General features: G+C 45.0%; 1 protein-coding gene across 1 annotated transcript in view; it reads right to left on the reverse strand.

Moving 5' to 3' along the window:
- UBE3C (ubiquitin protein ligase E3C) overlaps positions 1-19754 on the reverse strand; it is an 81937-nt gene that overhangs the window by 17889 nt on the left and 44294 nt on the right. Inside the window, exons 14-18 of the mRNA XM_074315031.1 lie at positions 17672-17776; positions 15526-15613; positions 15178-15275; positions 13894-14026; positions 10303-10550 (exon numbers count right to left, since the gene is read on the reverse strand). Coding sequence (XP_074171132.1) covers positions 10303-10550; positions 13894-14026; positions 15178-15275; positions 15526-15613; positions 17672-17776 — 672 coding nt within the window. The remainder of the gene's footprint in view (positions 1-10302; positions 10551-13893; positions 14027-15177; positions 15276-15525; positions 15614-17671; positions 17777-19754) is intronic.

The raw sequence follows: 19754 nt of genomic DNA on the forward strand, positions 1-19754 counted from the left end.
CTTTTATTTCTGATCTGAAGACTAATGCTTTCCCCATTAATTCTGAAAAGATGGCAAAAAGGACTTCTTAACGAGAGATTGAATAATAAACTGCAACCAGCACTTAAGTCACCTACCGGTGACGTAAAGAAAGAGCTGTTTGGAAGGCGGGTTTGCGCGGGGCAGGAATGGCCAACACTGCTAGCCGGGGCACTCCCCGGCCACAGGACTCCTGAGTGAGTGATGGCTTCAGAGCCAAGGAGAACGTTCTGCAAAGACGGCAGCACTGGTTCCAGGTGCTGAGGAAAAGCCTCATTTGTACAGTGGACTTTAAAGTAAACTGGAGTGTAAATCACTTGATGCTCAATATGTAAGGTCATTGTTTGCCATTTCTGCATTAGTAACAATAAACCAGAGAGATTCGTTAAATAGATCAGAGCTACCTGAATTTTAAACAGAAATCCCACTGTGACTCATAAAATGCAAATGCATAGGTATAATTTTTTACGTAAGGCAGCTGTAAACCTTCAGAGCATTTAATACACAAGCACTAATAAATGATGGCACTAAAACTATGGCTGCATCAGCTAAATGGATTATAAATTAAATTTCCATAATGTATGCAACCGAGATACAAATGTAAGCATAAATCAAGGTATTCTCCAAACACAGGTTAATTATACTACTTCAAAAACTGCCTATTTTTTATGCAAAATAATCCACTTAGCGTTTTTCACATTGGCTTAATTCGCAGCCAGCTGCACCACTCTTGTTCCTAGAAGCGTCTCAATAACTTGTCACGAAAAGTAGCCATAGGTATATGGCAAAAACCTGTAACGGATTTTTCAACTGTCTGTCTTTTATGAGTGTTTATAGCGAGAAATTGTGCCAACATGATGTGAAATAAAAAGGATTAATTATAGTAGAAGCCTTTTAATGGAAGTGAGCACAGTGGCTGTGCAATTACTGCGAGCTGTGGTGCTCAGGAGCTCGAATGCCGACCCCACCACAGGCCATTTCTGTTCGCTGCCCAGTCACTTCAGTAATTTACTACATTAAGAATCAATAAAAAAATAATGCTTTCCAAATGCATCTTTATCAATCTTCAGGCGGCTCTAAAGTGAACAGTTATAACTTAATCTAAAAACTATATCAGGTGTCCTTTTACAAAGCCATCCTATTGCGAAGCAGATGGTAACTAATTATTGCGGCCCATGCTAGCTAGTACTGCAGTTTAAGGCACCATGCTGACAACGATACGCTATTTAACTTCATACCTTATTCCCCCGAAAAGAAGATCCAGCCAGACCATCAGCTCTAATGAGTCTTTTAGAGCAAAAATTAATACAAGACCCGGTCTTATTTTACTATAACATAAGACCAGGTATGAGATATGATATGATATGATATATGATATGATATAATACCGGTATAATATAATACTGGGTCTTATATTAATTTTTGCTCCAAAAGATGCATTAGAGCTGATGGTCCGGCTGGATCTTATTTTTGGGGAAACGCAGCATTCGTGCTTCAGAGTTAATACCCAAGAGCTGACAATGTGGTCTGACCGGGACTACCACCGATTTCTATTGCTGGAAGCTCCTGAGGGCAGGGAACACACCTCATCTTTTACTATACATGCTGCTGAAGCGAGCACACCTCATCTTTAACGCATGAGTCTACACACAGCATATGGCGCCCGAGCATCTAACAAACACTTAGAAATTGCCAGCCGTGTGCTGGGAAACCACACCACCCATGAATTTGTTTGCAAAGAAAACACATTCTCTTTTGGGATATTTCAGGTTACACAAAAGTACAAAAACGTCAAGACCCATTGTCAATCCTGGGCCGTCACAACCCTACACCAACACCCTCCCACACCAGTCACTCCTCTACCCCCATCTGCACAGTCCCATGTCTTCCACGTGAGGACTTGCATTCCGCGTGCGCTCACACCACGCAGGACCCCAGGGCTCCTGTGCACGGGCCAGGTCCTCCACCCTCCTCCCCGGCACAACCAAACGCTGCGCTCACTCGGGCGCCCTGCAGTTTCTTTAAACACGACGGAGCTGAAATGGACGCTGTTCATTCATGAATCAGCATGTGTCCACTGGAGGGGCAGAGCAGGGTGCACTGGGTGGTAAGTCAGGAAAAGGCACCACGGGCAGGCTGAGGGTGCGTCCCCTCCCCCACTGAGACCCCCAGTACGCACGTCCCAGACCCCCATGCACGCTGCCTCCCCTGAACCGCGAGTGCAGCCACCCCCAGCTCTGCATGGCAGCTCTCGGGAGGGGCGCCGTCCACTTGTCCACTGCAGGGGATCATGTGCCCTCACGCTGTGACAGCTTTCTTTTTCAACAGTTCTTTCACGAAAATCTGTAGGGGGTGCTGGGGTGGTGGAGACGCAAGCCACTTCTCCTACCCCCTTTTCCTTGTTGGCTATCCAGAAATCAGCCCCCAGCACGTGCACAACACCGGCCAGCTGCGAGCTGATCCTTCTCTCCTGTCTCCTGCGAGCTCCATGGCTCCCAGTTCAGGCTCCACAAGGGAGAAGAAACTGGTCTGCTCCTCCCACTCTGCCCACCAACAATGCCATGAAGAACTTACATCTTCATGACCTAAAGCGTTCACCAGTGACAGTCACTGATGTCCAACAACATGGTAGTTGTGCCTGCTCGTGAACTTACGTCAATGGTGGCCTGCAGAACGCACCGTTTCTGGCCTCTCCCACTCAAGGTCAGGCCTGTGTCACCCCCCACACTGCCGGGAAAACTGCAGTCTGTTCACTCAAGAGCTCACACGACTGCCCCCCAATGTACTGGTGAGGGCGCGTGGGGTGGTATTTATGGCCTCACATGCTTCCCCAGGTGCCTATTTCTGTGGGGCTACTTTGACCACAGGACACAGGACATCGTCAGATACTTGTGGAAGCTACTGCTCCCATTCTTCTCGGCCCATGCGCTGAGGCTTTGGCCCCCACGGCCCCTGGAAGCTGCTTGTCCCCCTCCTGCTAAATGACGGTCACCTCTCCATCCTTATCTGTCTAACATGCCTCATCACTCTCTGCCCTGAAAGTCCATATTTGGCTTCACAACATCACACTGTCCTGGTTTCCTCTCCCTTCGCAGCTGCTTCTCCTCAACTTCCCCGGCTGACATCCTCCGAGCTCCGGGTGCAGAAACGGCTGGGATTCAGTGCTCAGCCCGTCCTTCTCCCTCGCTGCACTCACTACCTGGGTGACAGCAGCCAGTGTCACGTCAAGTACGATGTGAAGGGGACACTTCAGCCCAGACATGGCCCCTCACTCAAGTGCCACCTCATTCTCTATGTGAATGTCTGACAGACAGCTCGGACTGAAGGAGAAGCAAACATTTCAGCAGCACCCCAAATCTGCCCCTCCTAGTTCTCACAACAAAACCCATGCAGTCCTCTCACACCCCAACATCCACTCGTCTGCAAATCCTCTTGGCCCCCGACTACTCCTCTCCAGCACTACCTTGCAGGAAGGAGACTCCATGCTCACTCAACCCGAACGCCTGGGACCCCTCCACCGGTCTCCTGCTCGCGTCCCTGCTGCCACCTAAGGGGTTCACACCGTCAGAGGCACCCAGGAGACCTGAGACATCACACAGACCCCGCACGCTGCTGCCAGGGTCCCTGTGGCTGGAGCCAGGACCCCCCAGCTTGGTCTGTGTCACTCAAGAGCCTGAGCTCAACCCCATGCTCTGGCCCCAAACAAACTGATCAGTTTTAGTTAGCAGCAAGAGGAACAATCTACCGCTTCACTTGGCTTGCTTTGCATCAAGTTCAATGTACTAATTTTAAATGTGTATTTAAATGTTTACAGGATTTAAATTAGCGGTATTTGAGTTTTAGACACTCACTGTCCTTAGTGCACGAAGGCCCAAGAGATGCAGCAGGCCTGGCAAGAGTGCGTTTCTCACTGTCATGGTGACAACTGAACACGGCCGGAAAAAGGAGACGGCCTCAGCACTGACCCGTTCAGCTAGTTGTCTGGGAGAGCTTAAAAACCATGAGAAGGGACATCTCACGAGTACACAAGACCTGCTTTATCTAGGAGCAGAACAAATCTTGGTGGCTCTCGGAGTGGTTAAAACTGTAATGATATTTTTAGGAGCTGGAATGAACTGCATTCTGGACTGCTGCTGTCACTTTCACTGTCCAATCTACACCATTCCCATTTCATGTTTAATTTTGAAGAAATAAAATGAACTACATAGAAAACCATGACTTTCAGTGACAAGAAGAATAATCTCCAGATCTGTGAATGCTTTGTTTTTCATGAAAAAGAATACAAACTGTTGATTATTAGAATGCTACAAAAGCAGGCACAGTTCTCCGGAGGGTAAGATTTAAATAAAGTGATCATTTATAAATAACGATCTTTCATTTTTCTGCTTCCAAAAAAGCTGTCAGTGAATCAGAGCAAGCTGATAAGGAATTGTCCATAACTGGGAGATTCAGAGAAAGCACGCATGTGAAATCTGCTAGACATCAAAGTAAAAAAGTCTTAACGTTGATTGGAAGGCTTGTGTTCAGCATAAAATAATCAACTATTTGCTGAATATTATGTTTAAAAAATCTAGGGAAAAGACATGTTAACGTTAGCGATCGCAGCACTTAGTCTGGTGACAATCAGACGAAGACGCTCAATTTCACTGAATGTGGATGAGTCTGAGAGTTCAAAACAAGCAACAATAACAAAGGAGCTTTGCCATTCAAGGGCCAAGGTAACTTTAATTACTAGTATTCACCTACACCTACAGTTTCAAAGCCTCAGCAAATTCAGTGAACATTTTATAAAAGGACTCTAATGATATAGGAGAATAAATTTTCCCACTCTCAAAACTCTCAGGACAAACTGTTAACTGCCAACATTGCATTGTATGATATATTAAGGGCACACTGAATTCTACTAAAATACAAAATTATAAACTATGCTGACACTTCACAATCTGCTAATTAAAAGTTTGAAATATATGACCATGATATTATCAAATAATCTGATTTATAGGTAGTCTGTTCCAATTAAATCAATATTGTAAAGCAAGAAAAAAAAAGAGCCATTTTCAAACAGAATTCAAATATGATAAAAGATTTCCTTCAATAAATATTCTGAACTTAATTGGCTTAAATGGACCTAGGTGCTTCTATTTGTAAAAAAAAATTCAAGATGACATTACCACACTGAGCTGTTTATTTATTCCCCGTCTGGAGCCTGATTTACAGGCGATAAAATGCAATCACGACCCACACCAAAAGCAGGAATCATCTGCTAATGGAACTTTTAATTGAGAAGTGACCAGTGACATGGAGTAATTCTTCCTATGTAGGACTGCTCTTGAGGACCTCTTTGCACTTCATCACAGTAAACAATCACTAACATATGCATTAAAGAAAATTTAAATACATTATGACCCAATAAATATCATAATCAATCAATATACAATTTCTTCTCGTAGAGATTTACTGTTCAGATACCACACTATTAGTACTACACTATTACACTCTTAGACCTGGACAATTTTTAACATGTTGGTACAAAGTTTAACCATTTGTAATCAAATGATAATCAGCTGTTTTAGAAACTAATGCTCCCTTAGGAATCTCCATGCAGAACATTATAAAAGTCTTCAAAGTGTGGACCTAAGCTAACTACCACCCTCCCGGAACTCTAGCTTGAAAATACTGGTTTCGTCTAGACGTCATTATTTTAAAGGGCTTTACTGAGATACAATTTACATGAACTTCACCGTTGGGAGAAAGGCTTAGACCCCAAATTCTGATCCCTGGAACCTGGTTTACAGAGACGCATATTCCCACGTCGATGAGTAAGAGCAAGCCATTGTCCCTCGGAGTCTGCAGAATGTTCCAAGAAGTCGGCCTCAGAACGGCTGCGGTTCCGAACAGGAGGCCAGCTGACCGGAGGGAGCAATGACTGGCCCTCACTCACCACTTACACAAATGTGAGCCAACCCGGAAACGTCCGTGAACCAGCATTCTCTGACCACCTTGTCTCCCTAGAGATCAAGCTTGGACAATGTACACATCCAGGAAGGAAAAAGGATGTAAAATTTTAGTAAGACTTTAGTTCATGCAAATACGATTACTCTATTTGTTGCCTGCTACTGCACTGTGTGAGAACCACCAAATTTAGGGAGAATTTCAGGTTAGTCTAGCAAAATACGACCTCACTTTCATTAATATTTTTAAGTGTATTACTATTGGCTTAGCAAGTTCTTGGGCTCATCGTAACGAAAAGAACTATGGCACATCAAATTTCAAAGACTTTCACGTAATGAGTCGTGACACTTACATCCTCCAGAGGGAGATGAAGCTGAGCTGAGACACAAGGGACCAATGACGGAGAGATGTTACCTCACTATTTTTATTTCAAAAAAGCTGTTACTTAAAAAAAGTCACAAAGAGCACAATCTGCTGCTTTGCAGATTCTGATTTTGAATTAAGCTGCTTCTCAGATGGGTAACTCCAGACGCTATGCTCCAAGATGAGCAGTGGCAGGTCTGCTTAGTGTGGACCACAGAGAACTACAAATGCGACAGATGAAGAAATTTATTATAAAGTTGAAAATGACTAGTTCTGAGTAATTCTTACGGAAAGTGAACCAACAACAACATTACTCTTAACTATGTAGTTAAAACGATCAGGCTTACTCATCAGACCCCCGAACACTCAGCCTGTGCACACGGCCCACTGTCACTGCGGGGGCACATCATGGCCCTCCCAGCTCCCCCTCCTGAGTTCACAGCAGCCTTTCACACTCCGCCTTCCCTCCCTCCGAAGAGCCCATCTTCTTTGATCTTCCTGCCCACGTGAGTGAGTGGCCTCCACTCAAGTCGCTCTGCCGCCAAAGCCCTGAGGGCTGAACCCCCCCCCCATGGTAACAGCCCACCTCTGACCGTCCTCACTCAGCCGCCTGCACACACAGGCCCGGGGCCACCCCACCCCCACCCCCACATGTGCTCTGGAGCCACAAGAGGCTGCTGACAGCTCCATGACAAGTGTGATTCCTTGCCCCAGCCCGTCAGCTCGAGAGCACTTCCACCATCACCGGAAGCTCTCCGGGCTGTGCGCGGCTCGTCCCTTCTTTGCTGTGTCTTCCCAGTATCTTAACCCATCCCTCGTATATGGTTCTTTATCATGGAACTTCCACCTGCACAAAGCTCCCCAATCTTTGAAAACAGACCAACCCACGCACCCATTCTTCTCTGGAACTTGTTCTTTTTCTAGGGATCCCCTTCCCTTCCCTTCACAGCCTTCTGAAAAGGCCTCCTTTCCATGTTTATCCCGCCATGTCTCTCCCTCACCCCAAAGGACACTCATTTTATCACACCGCTTCACTAAAACCACCGCAGGCACACCCCCAGGTCCAGCAACTGAAGACCGGATACATAAATGTGGTCACCAGATAGGGTCTACTACGTGGCAATAGAAAGGAATGAATTGCTGACATTGCAACTTGGATGCTCCTTGGAAAACGTGCTGAGTGACAGAAGCCAGTCACAAAGGCCACCTATTGACAGAAATGCCCAGAATAGGAAGCTCTCCGCAGACACAGAGTAGATGAGCAGTGGTCTAGGGTCTGGGGGAGGGAACGAGGAGTAACTGAATGGCTATCGGAATGCGGTGACGGCCACACAACTCTGAATATATGCAACTACCTGAAATGGGTGAACTGCACGGTATGGAAATTATATCTCAATAAAGCTGTTAGAAGAAAACCACCAAGGGAAGAAAATCTAGCCAATAAGTCCAGCGGTCACGTTTCAGTCCTCAGCTCCCTGTGCTTCCAGCACAACACCACGTAATCCAGGCCACCTTCTTCAGGACCAGATTCCTGTCCTGGCCTCTGAAATCCACTCCCCTCAAGGAAACCACCCTGTCTCCATACGAATGTAGTAAGTCTGTCATCTCAGCCAGTTGCCAAGCACAAAGGTTTTCCATGACCCACAGGGTGACGACCAGACTTTTCATCATGGACTACAGAGGCCCTTACGCTCCGGCTGGGGCTGAGCTGGATGCAGGGTCGGCAAGTACGTCCTCAACAGGCCCCAACTGCACCCGGGAGGCATCGTCCGACTCTGCCGTGGAGGGAAAGCCACCACACACAGGCCACCCGTGAGCAGGCTGCACTGCATCCCAGTAAAACCTTTTAAAAACAAGAATACCCGTGGGCGGCCCCGGCCAGAGGCTGTGGTTTGCGGCTCCCCGTTCCAGTGTCTGTCACCTGCGATGTCACCTCTGACTCGCAGATGCCATACTGATTACAATCCAACTGTCTCTAAAACATGTTGGACAGTAAACACTAAATACCAGGCTTTCTTAGTTCACTGTTTTAAACGGGGGAAATAAAAATATATTCCTAGGCTATCCAAAAACCGTAACAAATTGCCCCAAAATACCACAAAAAACGTTTACCTCTCTACGTAACAATACACCAAGGCTTCCTGGGTAACATAAACCGTGAATGTATTTAACAACATCCTCCCAGCGGGCAGGCTGTGTGCACTGCAGTGTTTCCCAGGTTCTGATGGGAGTCACAGCTCTCCTCTCACTGCAGAAACATCCGTTAGTGAAGACAAACGAGGAACATGCCTTCGGAACTGGCCCCGGGTGCCTGGCAGAAGCCGCCGCCAGGAGCCTGGAAGGGCATTGGTGACGAGGGGACAAGGCGAGCCAGCAGGAAACACTGAGTTTTGACCTCAGAGCGTTCTCCTTCCACCTCAACTTGCAAGATATTACAAAGGGCTTCTGACTCAGACAGCAAACTCGGGGTAAACTTTCTCGCTGTCATTCCAGTGAGTACTTGGTGGTGAGAGTGTGAATACTGGGGAGTCCTCACACACTCCCCCAAACACAGCACACTCTCTGTCATACTGTCACGACTAGTGGAATGAATTCATTCATTCAAAGAAAAACCAGGAGTCGCTGATTTCCGATTTCCCGCGGGAATGACCACGATGATTTTCTGCCTCACTTAGAACAGCTGAGGCATAACTTTCAATTACTGACTTTATTGGGGTACTTGCCAACCACATCCTGCTAGGATTAGCAATTATCAACACCAAATTTATTTAAAGTGCAAAGAAGCAAACACAATAAAATAAACTAACCCAGAAGTAGAACCTCTGTATAAATGTCCCCCATTACTAAACTGTTAGTGATCAATTAAAAAGGAAAAGCACTGCTTCTTTGGACTGGACTTGACCTGTGGGGAAGCAGTCGGCCACTTCTGACTGACATGAGGTCGCACCTACTCTCCCCACAATGACACACCCACAGGCTGTGCTGTGCTCTGAGTTTGTGTCCCCAACATTCACAGGCTGAATCCTAACCCCCAGAATGAAGTCAGGAGGCGGAGCCTCTGGGAGGGCATGAGGTCATGAGGGTGCAGCCCCAGATGGGGCAAGAGCCCACAGAAGAGACCCCACAGACCTCCTGACCCCTTCCACCTGTGTGGACACGGTGAGAAGGTGCCAGTTATGCACCAGAAAGTGGTCCTCACTAGAACCGACCTTGGGGGCGCCTTGACTGTGGACTCCCAGCCTCCAGAACTGTGAGAAATCAGTGGCTGTTGCTTATAAGCGCCAGGTCTGCGGTGTGTGTTACAGCAGCCTGGAAGGGTGAAGACAGGCTCACACTGACCTCGTCCAATGACGGACGGGCTGGCGTCACTGGGTGTCCTTGTCTTGTTCTGACTTTACCGGCGGCAGGGTTTTGCAAGTTTCAACATCAAGTAGGAAATTTCCACTAGGTAATGTGGTTCTCCTTTCACTTACAATAAAGGTCGGCAGGTAGAGCTCTTTGGTTGCTAGAGCATTACCATAATACCATCTTTAAATGGGCAATTTTCACAGAATTTGCATACAAATGTAACAAAAACCATACTGAACAACTCTGGTCTTCCACCTCATAGCACTTTAAAATTGTACAGAACTTTCAAAGAATTACTCTGAACACTCACATCAACGGGAGCAAACTGTTTACAGTACATACACCGATGCCAGCAGACAACTACTGTAAGACTTCCCTGAACATAATGTGATGGCATGTTCCCTGTTTTCTAGACCACACCAACGATTTTTATGCATCTAACTACCGTGTATGTCAAGTATAACAAGGAAAGGTAGTTCTGAAGTAAAAAATCTAGTCAGGGTCATCAACTACTTAAGCAATTTTGACGCACGCTCGTCAAAGCCACAGTCGGCACCACACAGGGACGCCAGTGCCCACACCCCGTGGCCTGAGACCCATGTGGTGGGCAGTCTATATCACCTTTCCAAGCATCCTGCCCAGGAAGTAGTAATGTCTGGCGAAGGAGTCCCCCACAAGCATGTGAGCAGCTGGGTTGGGGTACAGCAGGCCTTCGTTGGTCGTCTTGAAGAAGCCCTGGTTGGGGTTGAACCCTGACTTCAGCAGCTCATTGAGAAACTCTCGGAAGATGCCGCCGCCGTCGATGCCGGCTTCGTCCAGGCCGTGTGCGTTGAGCAGGTGGACGCGGATCCGCTTCTTTAAGTCCGGCTCTGTTGGCGGGGTGGGCGGGGGAAGGGTGAAAAGAAAGCAATACAATCAGCTGGTGTTACAGGAAGTTCAGGGGAGGGGCGAGAACGTGAGAGCTACTGTAATGCAGGGCTCCACACAGTCAGTGAGGCTAAAGGAGCCTGGGAGACAGACCAACAGCGTCTCCAGAGCCTCCGTGGGAGAGGAGAGAGGGGTCCTGTGCGTTCCTGTGTGAAGAACGGATTTAAACATATGTCTAGTGGCTGCAAAGCAGAGGCTCTTTTCTACTAAAACACATTCTCTTTGATTTTTGGAATTTAACTATACTTATTTACACAAAGACATGCTTTCCCCTGATGATTTAATTCCACTTATGTGCAGCTACTATTTTGATTGATACCATTACAAAATAGGTTCAATCTCAAGTTCTAGATATAATGTCAAATGAAACCTAAGCAGATAATTATAGATGAAACACAGTGATGTAGCTGGGGATTTCTCACCTTTACACATATCCTCTTAACACCCAGTTTTAAGGATGAACTAACTCTAGGCACTGATTTGTCACTTGTAATATTTCTCAAGATGACTGTCAACAGTTAGCAGCAGGTTTTGTAAAAATTGTGTAAATGGGAAATGCTCAACCATGGTCCATCTGTCAGCCCTCTCGTTCATACCGTGGGCTTCATGTTCTACGTGGGGGTCACTGTCTCCCCTGGACTCATCCCCTTCCCTCGCGGCTCTCGGAAGCGCATCTCCACGAAGAGCAGAACGTGACAGCGCAGAGCATGTCAGACCCCCAGCGGCCTTTCAGGCGTGCGCCTCTGCTATGGCCAAGCACACATTTAAAACACCTACTCACACAGTACGTTCCTGCAGAAAGAACCTCAGTGAAATGTCACGCCGATTCTACCCTAGCGTCATTTCTTCTTCTGGAAAACACTGTAATAAACCCTGCCCATGCAACAAAAGAAAACATAACCGAGCAGCACACAAAGCACACACGACTGAGGCCCCGAGGGAAAGACTACAGCCTAATTCAACACCAGTGCCAGTGAATGCACCCACGCCTGTGAATGACACCGAGGGCCCACGGTGGCGACGACCGTGATCCTTACAACGGCCCAAGAAGAAGTATGACCATTTCTGCACATGGAGAAATCAAGGACCAACCGACGCTGTTACCCGGGGAAAATGCTGCAGTGACCATGTGGGGGTCATGGTGCCAGGCCCCGTGTCACTGTTTGCTTAGCTCCTGACTGCAAAGAGAAGTCACTCAACTTCTGAGTCCCAGCCGTCACCCACTTGTTGATGGAGCTGACACCTACACTGCAGGATATTGTCCTCAGAGGGTATGAGGTACTGAGTGTCCACAAGAGGTGGCCTTGCTTTAATGACTAGATGATATATGGAATAAGAATATTAATTGATTATATGTAAATGATCGGTCAACAGAGCACTTTAGACCGATTTGCTGTAAGTAAATTAAACAGTCTGAGATGTTTAATTTCACTAATTTGCCTAACAAAATATCAAACAATTTTAACACATGGTTTAAAAATTCTTATTAATAAGGCCTGAATTAGAGAACATCTGTAAAGATTTCAAGCATTAGAACAAAATATTATGAGATTTTTTTCCAAGTCCTTTAAACTCAATGCAATTATCAGCCTGCACTTAAGAATTTGGAGTATGATCAACTTTTGAATACTTTATAAGCTTAAGGACACACCAGGCAATTCGGGGCTTGTTACAGCTGCGCATGCTGTCTGCATGAAATCGTTTTCCGTCACTGAGAAGCACAGGCCTGATGCCGGCCTTGGCGCTCACACACACCAGCGCCGGAGAAGTCTCCGTCCACCAGGTGCAGAGTCTGGGACACGCGCCCTCCGTCCACTGTGACAGCACCGGTAGGGCTTGTCCCCTCTCCTGAGTCCTGGCTCAAGTCCCCCCACCACCATCAAGTACACGTCAGCTCTTCTCTGAACACTGTGTTAACCGTCTGCGAATCGATCCTTTCGTTAGAGCTACTGTGCTTTCCCCAAGATCAATCACAAATTCAACAAACATCCCTGAGCAGCAGCTGTGTGAGCTGACGAAGGTAAGGATTGGTTCTGTCCTGGACTGCGAGGCTGCTGGTCACATGGGGCACGCGTGAGAACTGCTAACACAACAACACAGCACAGCTATTACTCCAACGGATTTACGGGGCGCTGTGGCTCCCAAAGGAGGGAGAACTACTGCTTTTTCCAAAAGTATGTTCGACTAGGAGTCTGAATGCCTGATTTCTGCCTCATTCACGCACAACATGTTGGAAACACAGTGTCCTGGGCAAGAGTGACCTGGTACACTGCAGAGTGCACTTCCCGTGGGCAGATGTGACTTAAAACTGTCTCAGTTTATGGTATCTGGCTTCAGAGGACCCGGGCACAGATTAAATGACAACACTGAATGATGTGAAAAACAAGAACGTGTACAAGGAACCTGAGCACAGCGAGGGCACCCGTGATGGCAGCCTCCCTCCATTGTGCCCACAGTATGACAAAATTAGCTCTTTAAGCGAAGGGGAAAAAACGTATTTGAAACAAGAGGTTTTGCTTCCCTAGAAGAAAATTAAATTGCTCCCCTAGAAAAAAAGGCAACTATTATTCCACTCCTGACAACCTCCCACCGCCTCCCACACCTGTGACCCTGATCCTGCCAAGCTTCCGCTTTTCATCTCCTGCATTGATTTAACATCGATTTATTGCAACATCACAAATCCCACGTTCTGAAGTTAAAGTTATTAATATATAAATGAGTAATAATAAAACTTTAACAAAAAGTGTCAAATATTAACGTAAGACAAAATGTGTCACTGACCTCTAAATGCTGTCCAAATTACTGCTACAATAGAATTCCCTTTTATCTACTAGCACTGTCATCAAAGCACACTACCATTCTATAAAGAAATTTAGATTGCAATGGCAATTAGTTTAGTGTATTTAATTTGGCTTACAATTTATAATATTTACATAAACAGTCATATCCAAAATACACAATGTAAATGGCTGTCCATCCACATTTTTAGAATTATAGGTTATCAACTCAATTTTAGAGACAGACATTTAGGGGTACAGGGGATGGGTTTTCTTGCCTTAAAAAAACCCCAGCATTTGAAAGTCTTGTGTTGCAATAATTATTTGCCAATCTTAGGAATATTATTTGATAATACACACCTCCTAAATTTGATCTACTGTATTTCAGTTTAAAAAGTCATTACTGAACAAGATGACCAACACTAATTTGTTAATGATTACCTTTTCCTAAAATAATTCTCCACCGTCTCCCAGCCATATGCATACACACAGAGAGAATTATACATACCATTTTCTGGGGAAAGCTTGTCATAAGCATCTTCATAAATATAATTTCTTCTTATTGTGACATTAATTCCATCCAGAAATGGACCATCTCCTTGAACTTCTTGCTTATCGGCATAAATCAACCTTTGAAAGATCTAAGAAACAGGGGAAGTTGTAAGGTTATTTGAGACAACAGACTTTGTTATACACATAAGCAACCAAAAGAAAAACTAATTAGAACTAAATCTTAACTTTTGTATCTCCATAAATTCTGAAACCATTTTAAAGGCCAAGGTATCAAATACTGACTTGATGCCTTATCAATAAATGTGTAATACTTACGCTTATGCATTTGTAACATTGCTCCTTTTCCCATTTTACAAACTAATTTTTAAAATTCCATACTATAGTATATTTTTAGTATTTTTTCTGCAAATCCTTTATAAAAACCCAGGTGGTGCAGAGAAGAAGAAAAATAGCTTTGTAAAGTGTCTGAATATTAGTAGGGATATCTCCATAATGATAAACTTCAAGTAATATTTTTTGACGCTAAAAATCCAGCAGAGGGAGCTCAGGAATTATGCAAGATCATATATGCATGTGTATTCGTGTGTTTTAATGAAGAAACATTAAGAGCTTTAAAAGGAACTCATTCTTGTGTTCATCCTGTAAAAAGAACGGGCAAGCCTAAAACATCACCTCGTGAAGCCATGACCTAAGAATAGAGCCTAGTAGTTTATAGAAATTTGCTAAGTTGGTGAATACAAACAAAACATTTTAAATTACATTTGGAAGCAGATGAATGTAAATGAAGACTTTTGTACATTAGTCAAAAATCACCAGGCAAGAAATTAAGATACCTGTCCATCTTTTTGTGTTTTATAAATAAGTTCAGTGTTTTTTAACATAAACATTATTATTTAACATAATAAAAAAGTAGTGTTTTATAAATAACTGTAACAATGTACAGAGCATATCTTTTCAAAGAACCTGGATTTTCAAAAATAATGTATAATTTACTAGACAAAAAGGACCTTATACTCCCATTATAAGAAAACAATAGTGTAACAAGCCTTTTAAATAGTTACAACTAAGGAAAAAACATTTCAAGTTTGCACAGATATTTGGTTGCATTACACTTTAATAAATCATTGTCAACTATTACAATCTAATGAGAAAATATAAGTTACATAATTAGCTGGGCACTAAGCAACTTTTGAGATTTTTCATTGGTGTTAGTTCTTAACACTGCAATGATATTAATAAGATTCTCTCAGCCAATCGATAAAGAGAGTAAATTGCCTACCTTTACGCGTTCCTCAAACGGAACCACAAAGGGGAGTTCTGTCAGGATGGCGAGCTGTCTTTCCTCAGATACAGACAGTGGCGGGGACTCCAGACCCACTATGACACATTGAAAACCTCAGTTATTTTCCTTTCCAGACTCATAAGGCTATCCACTCTATGGCCCAATGTCAGACATTCCAGAGAAGGCAAAGCTATAGGAACAAAGGCCAGCGATGGCTGCGGGGCTGGGGCGGGCGAGGCCGGCTGCAGAGTGCATGGTGTCAGGCTCACAGAACAGTATGGAAGGAGATGTGTTGCACAGTATGGAAGTCACACTCGAGAGGGAAGCGCCAGGCCCGAGACTCACCATCCAGGGTAGACTGCAGGGGGCCTATGCGCCCCATCCGCCGGAAGCGCCACACGTGTCTGGAGGCCGGCACGTAGAGCTGGGTGACCTGTGGGACCACAGCCTTTGCTTAGTGCTGCCTGTGTGCTAGCACTTTCGCGTGGAACGCACATGGGAACTCATCAGTACTTTACATGTGTCTAGAGTTCGCTACGTCCCTCTCTTAGACCTCATGTCCTTTTAGGCGGCCTTTCATGTCCTCTGTCCTATGCTGGCCGTCCTTTCACACTTTTACAGTGTATTGTCTGGACATAGTACACGTCTATGACACGACCGCTTTACAAAGAAACACATATCACGCTTAAAAATTAACAATTTCTTACTATTACCAAATAATCACTTCCTCATAATTTTCTAAAAATTATTTTGTTTGAATTACGTAGTATCCAAATAAGGTTGGTGCAGTACGTACACTGTATCTTAAATTCTTTTAATCTGTCAATTCCCCTCAACCCTTATTTTTGCCCTTGTAATTTTTGGTGAAGAAGCAGAAGCATGTGGCCGGTAGCGTTTCCTACCATCTGGGTTGAACTACCGGTAGTTGCAGCCCTTGGGGTGATCGAGCCTGCATTTCTAGCCCCTCCGCTTCCTATCGAGCAGTAGTTATGTCAGACGATTGGTCACATTCAGGTTAGAGATTTGGGCAGGACCCTTCCGGGAGGGACCTGTTCTTCCCTCAAGAGGCACGTGTGTTTGGACGCTGCAGGTCCGTGGACTACATGTCATCATCAATGATTAGGTCAAGAATTTGCACCACAACATGACTCAGTCACGCACTAGACGCACTGTTTGGTTCAGCCAACACTTTTCCTGTAGCAAAACTTTCTGGAGCAGGGAGGCAGCAGTGTCCCTCTGCTCCTGGGGCCTCAAGCATGCTCTCAGCAGACCCAGTGTGAAAGGAACTCTGACTGGCACCGCGCAGGCTGTTTACTTCATCAGAGCCTGCAGAATATAGTGAGATTCTACTTTGGAAATGCCTTCTGCGTGTGTGATTAGCTGGAATACGTCTCCATCGAGAAGGCTCTCTCATCATCAGCTACCTGGGTAGCTCGAGGAATAAAGGAAAGGCAGGCTAAACGTGTGACTCCTTTTTTCCAAACCTGTATTCAAAATGATGACATCGTTGCTTTGCATCCTACAAAAAGGCCGATGAGGTTCTTTTTCCTGGAGTCTCATGCACACGCAGACCAAACACGTCTGAGGTTTGGCCCGCTGTGCCCGTCTGCCTGCTGCTCACTGCCCACCTCTGTCGGACTCCTGGCCGGCTCACCAAGTCTCCTGGGCTCCCCTGCTCTCCAGCGACAAGCACTCCCCACCCGGCTTGTTCAGACCCAGGACCGACCATCAGGCCCATGATGCTTCTTTTTAGGGAACGCTGCTGAGAGGCCCCATCTAGGGCCCCGGTGGGGCTCAGTGGTCTCGGACCTGTCACAGTGGCTCAGCCTGCTCAGTGCACAGAGCTAGAAGCCACGTGCTTACTGTAAACATAGCAGCTCGTACAGACACAGCAGTGCTTCTAAAACGTTCTACAACACTCCTTTCTTTAAGGTTTCTGCAATCTTGTTTCTTCTATACCCTCCCCTCTGCCCCATCCCCAAGATTTCGAAATGAATCTAATCATGCCTTTTTCTGACAAACAAAAATGAAAACACCTCAAGTCCTTTGTTATTATTATTTAAAATTTTAAAGATATATTATACTATTGAATCTACTTTAGATCTAAATCTTAGTAATATAATATTCAACTTTGTTCCTTTAGAAAATCAAGGGAAAACACTTCTTTTATGTACTAAACATATATTGTTAAGTAATACTAATAAAAGCAAAATCTTTTTCAGCCATAAAAAAGAACCATCAGGCTTCAATATAATTGTGGTTAAAAAGCAAAATAAAATTAATAAACCCAGGATGCACATTTTAGTCAACGGTGTTGCAATATATTCTGTGACCTAAGAGTTAATATTTAAAGGTTTAACTCCTTAACCCTTGACTCTGTTAATATTTAGTTATATAATAAGTAATAAATTAAACAATTTTAAAAGATTTATTATTCTAGCTAACAAAAATCTGTTTAACGAAAAGTACTGAAAAGCTCTTTCAGTAGCACCTTGTCTGCTCTGATGTCTTCTTGCTCCGACAGCCAGTGGCCTGCAGGGCAAAAACTTCTCCGGGTGTCCCTGGACTTCAACATCTTCACCAGGTTGGTGATGACCTGATGAGAAAGGAAAGGACCATGTCACATAAATGAGTTCAGGAAGTGCCCCAGTCTGAGGGCAAAGGACATGGTGTGTTTTGTCACCCAAACGCCTGAGGGCACGGGGGCTTCAGTGACCAAGGCCTGGCCCAGGTCACCACACCAGTTTACAGAAAAGGGTCTCATTCTATGATTGCAAGAATGAGTTCCAAGTACAAAGCAGTTAGTTACTGCCAACAAAGAGAGAAAAGTTAACAGAAATATGTGCAAAGCTTGATGTTAAAACTATAAGGGAGACAGTAATGAAGTTCTGAAACACAAATTTGGAATGTACTAGCTCATTGGAGCTATAATGAAAGACATTTCCTAAGTAGAGTGATTTTATAAAACTTTTTCCCGAGGTAAAACACCATTTCTTTTTTTTCTGAAAAACACTGTATTAAGGGCGTTGGGGGGAAAAGGAACTATCCTAGACACATCTCTCCCATCTTCCAAAAAGAAAATGGTTTCAGTATTTCCCTTATGGAAGCCTCTGGAGTCAGGTCTACTTCCCACTGTAACTCCACACAAACTTCAGTGCAATTTCCTCCCTGAAGCCTCCCCCGTCTCCGGCCCACCCCCAGTTCCAGGCACAGCTTAGGCCTACATGGTTTTGCCAACAAGCAGTAGTTCCTCTCTGGCTGTGCAGCAAACTCCTGCAAACAGAACCCAACCAACTACTGGAACCTGCAGCGACGTGATGACTGACGTGGGATCAGTAAATGTCAGTTTTATAACAAATGATTAAAGAGATCTAACAGCACTATTTAAAAAGAATTGAAGTGTCATATTAAATAGAAATGTATTTTGTCATAAACAAAGATAAACCAACATAAAATTGTAAACCCAAAGTTTTAAATCATTACAAGCAGGATCTGATCACACAACCATCATGTAACGTGAAACTGACGGTGTTTTCTGAGAAAGCACGCCAGGCTTGTGTGTACCTTGCATTTAGTTAAGTAAAATACAATTTGGATAAAACATAGCTTGGATAGGAATAATAAAATCAGGTGATGTGATTAATTTCCAAATACATCCACTGGGCAAGCAAGCAAGATGGCAAAGTCTCGATTGTTAATAGAGATTTCCCTTGAAAATCCTACACTGTAGCATCTGTATACAACAGAAAAACAAACAACATGCAAATCCTGGCATCTGGGAATATCAGAAATTCTGTGTGTCCAACACAAGTGGGAGAGAAAGGGTCCGTGGTTGACATCTCAGGCCACTGTAATGTAGACACCGCCTGGATGATACGCCCACGGACAGAGAAAAGCAGACCTGAGTCGTTTGGTCATGCAGACAAAGCTGCATCGTAAGAACCTCTCAGAATCTACAATACAGCTTTTTAACGTCTAGCGTGTTTCCCCGAAAATAAGACCTAACCAGAAAATAAGCCATAGCATGCTTTTTCAGGATGACATTCCCTGAACATAAGCCCCAATGTGTTTTTTGGAGCAAAAATTAATATAAGACCCAGTTTTATTTTCAGGGAAACACGGTAGATATTTCTTACCGGTTCAGCGGTGGCATTTTAAAGCCTGCCACAATACCATGGTGACCGGCTTTGTGAACGAGCAGGAATGAGCTCAGGTAAGAGCTCGGGGTGGCGTCTTAACCCTGGACTCTGCTGTGACTGTGCAGGGCTGAGTCTCCGCAGACGCGGTGTTTTATGACCTCTGCTTTCCAGGGCAGCCCCAGCAGACGGAGGATCGCCTGGTGTGGGTTCTGCCTGGCTAACTGCTGGTCACGACCCTGTGGCCACTGGCCCAGTGACTTAATCCTTGGGCATCTCTCAGACGTGCTCTCCAACGGAAGACTGAACCCCAGTGAGTTCTGGGTCTCAGATAAGCGCAGCTCCATCCACACAGAGCAGCACTGCCCTCCCTGCAGTGGAGACGGCAGCACAGCTGCTCTGCATGAAGAACACAATGTCTTACCTCCCATTTTCATA

Source organism: Rhinolophus sinicus, linkage group LG11, assembly GCF_036562045.2.
Source record: "Rhinolophus sinicus isolate RSC01 linkage group LG11, ASM3656204v1, whole genome shotgun sequence".
Taxonomy (NCBI): Eukaryota; Metazoa; Chordata; class Mammalia; order Chiroptera; family Rhinolophidae; genus Rhinolophus; species Rhinolophus sinicus.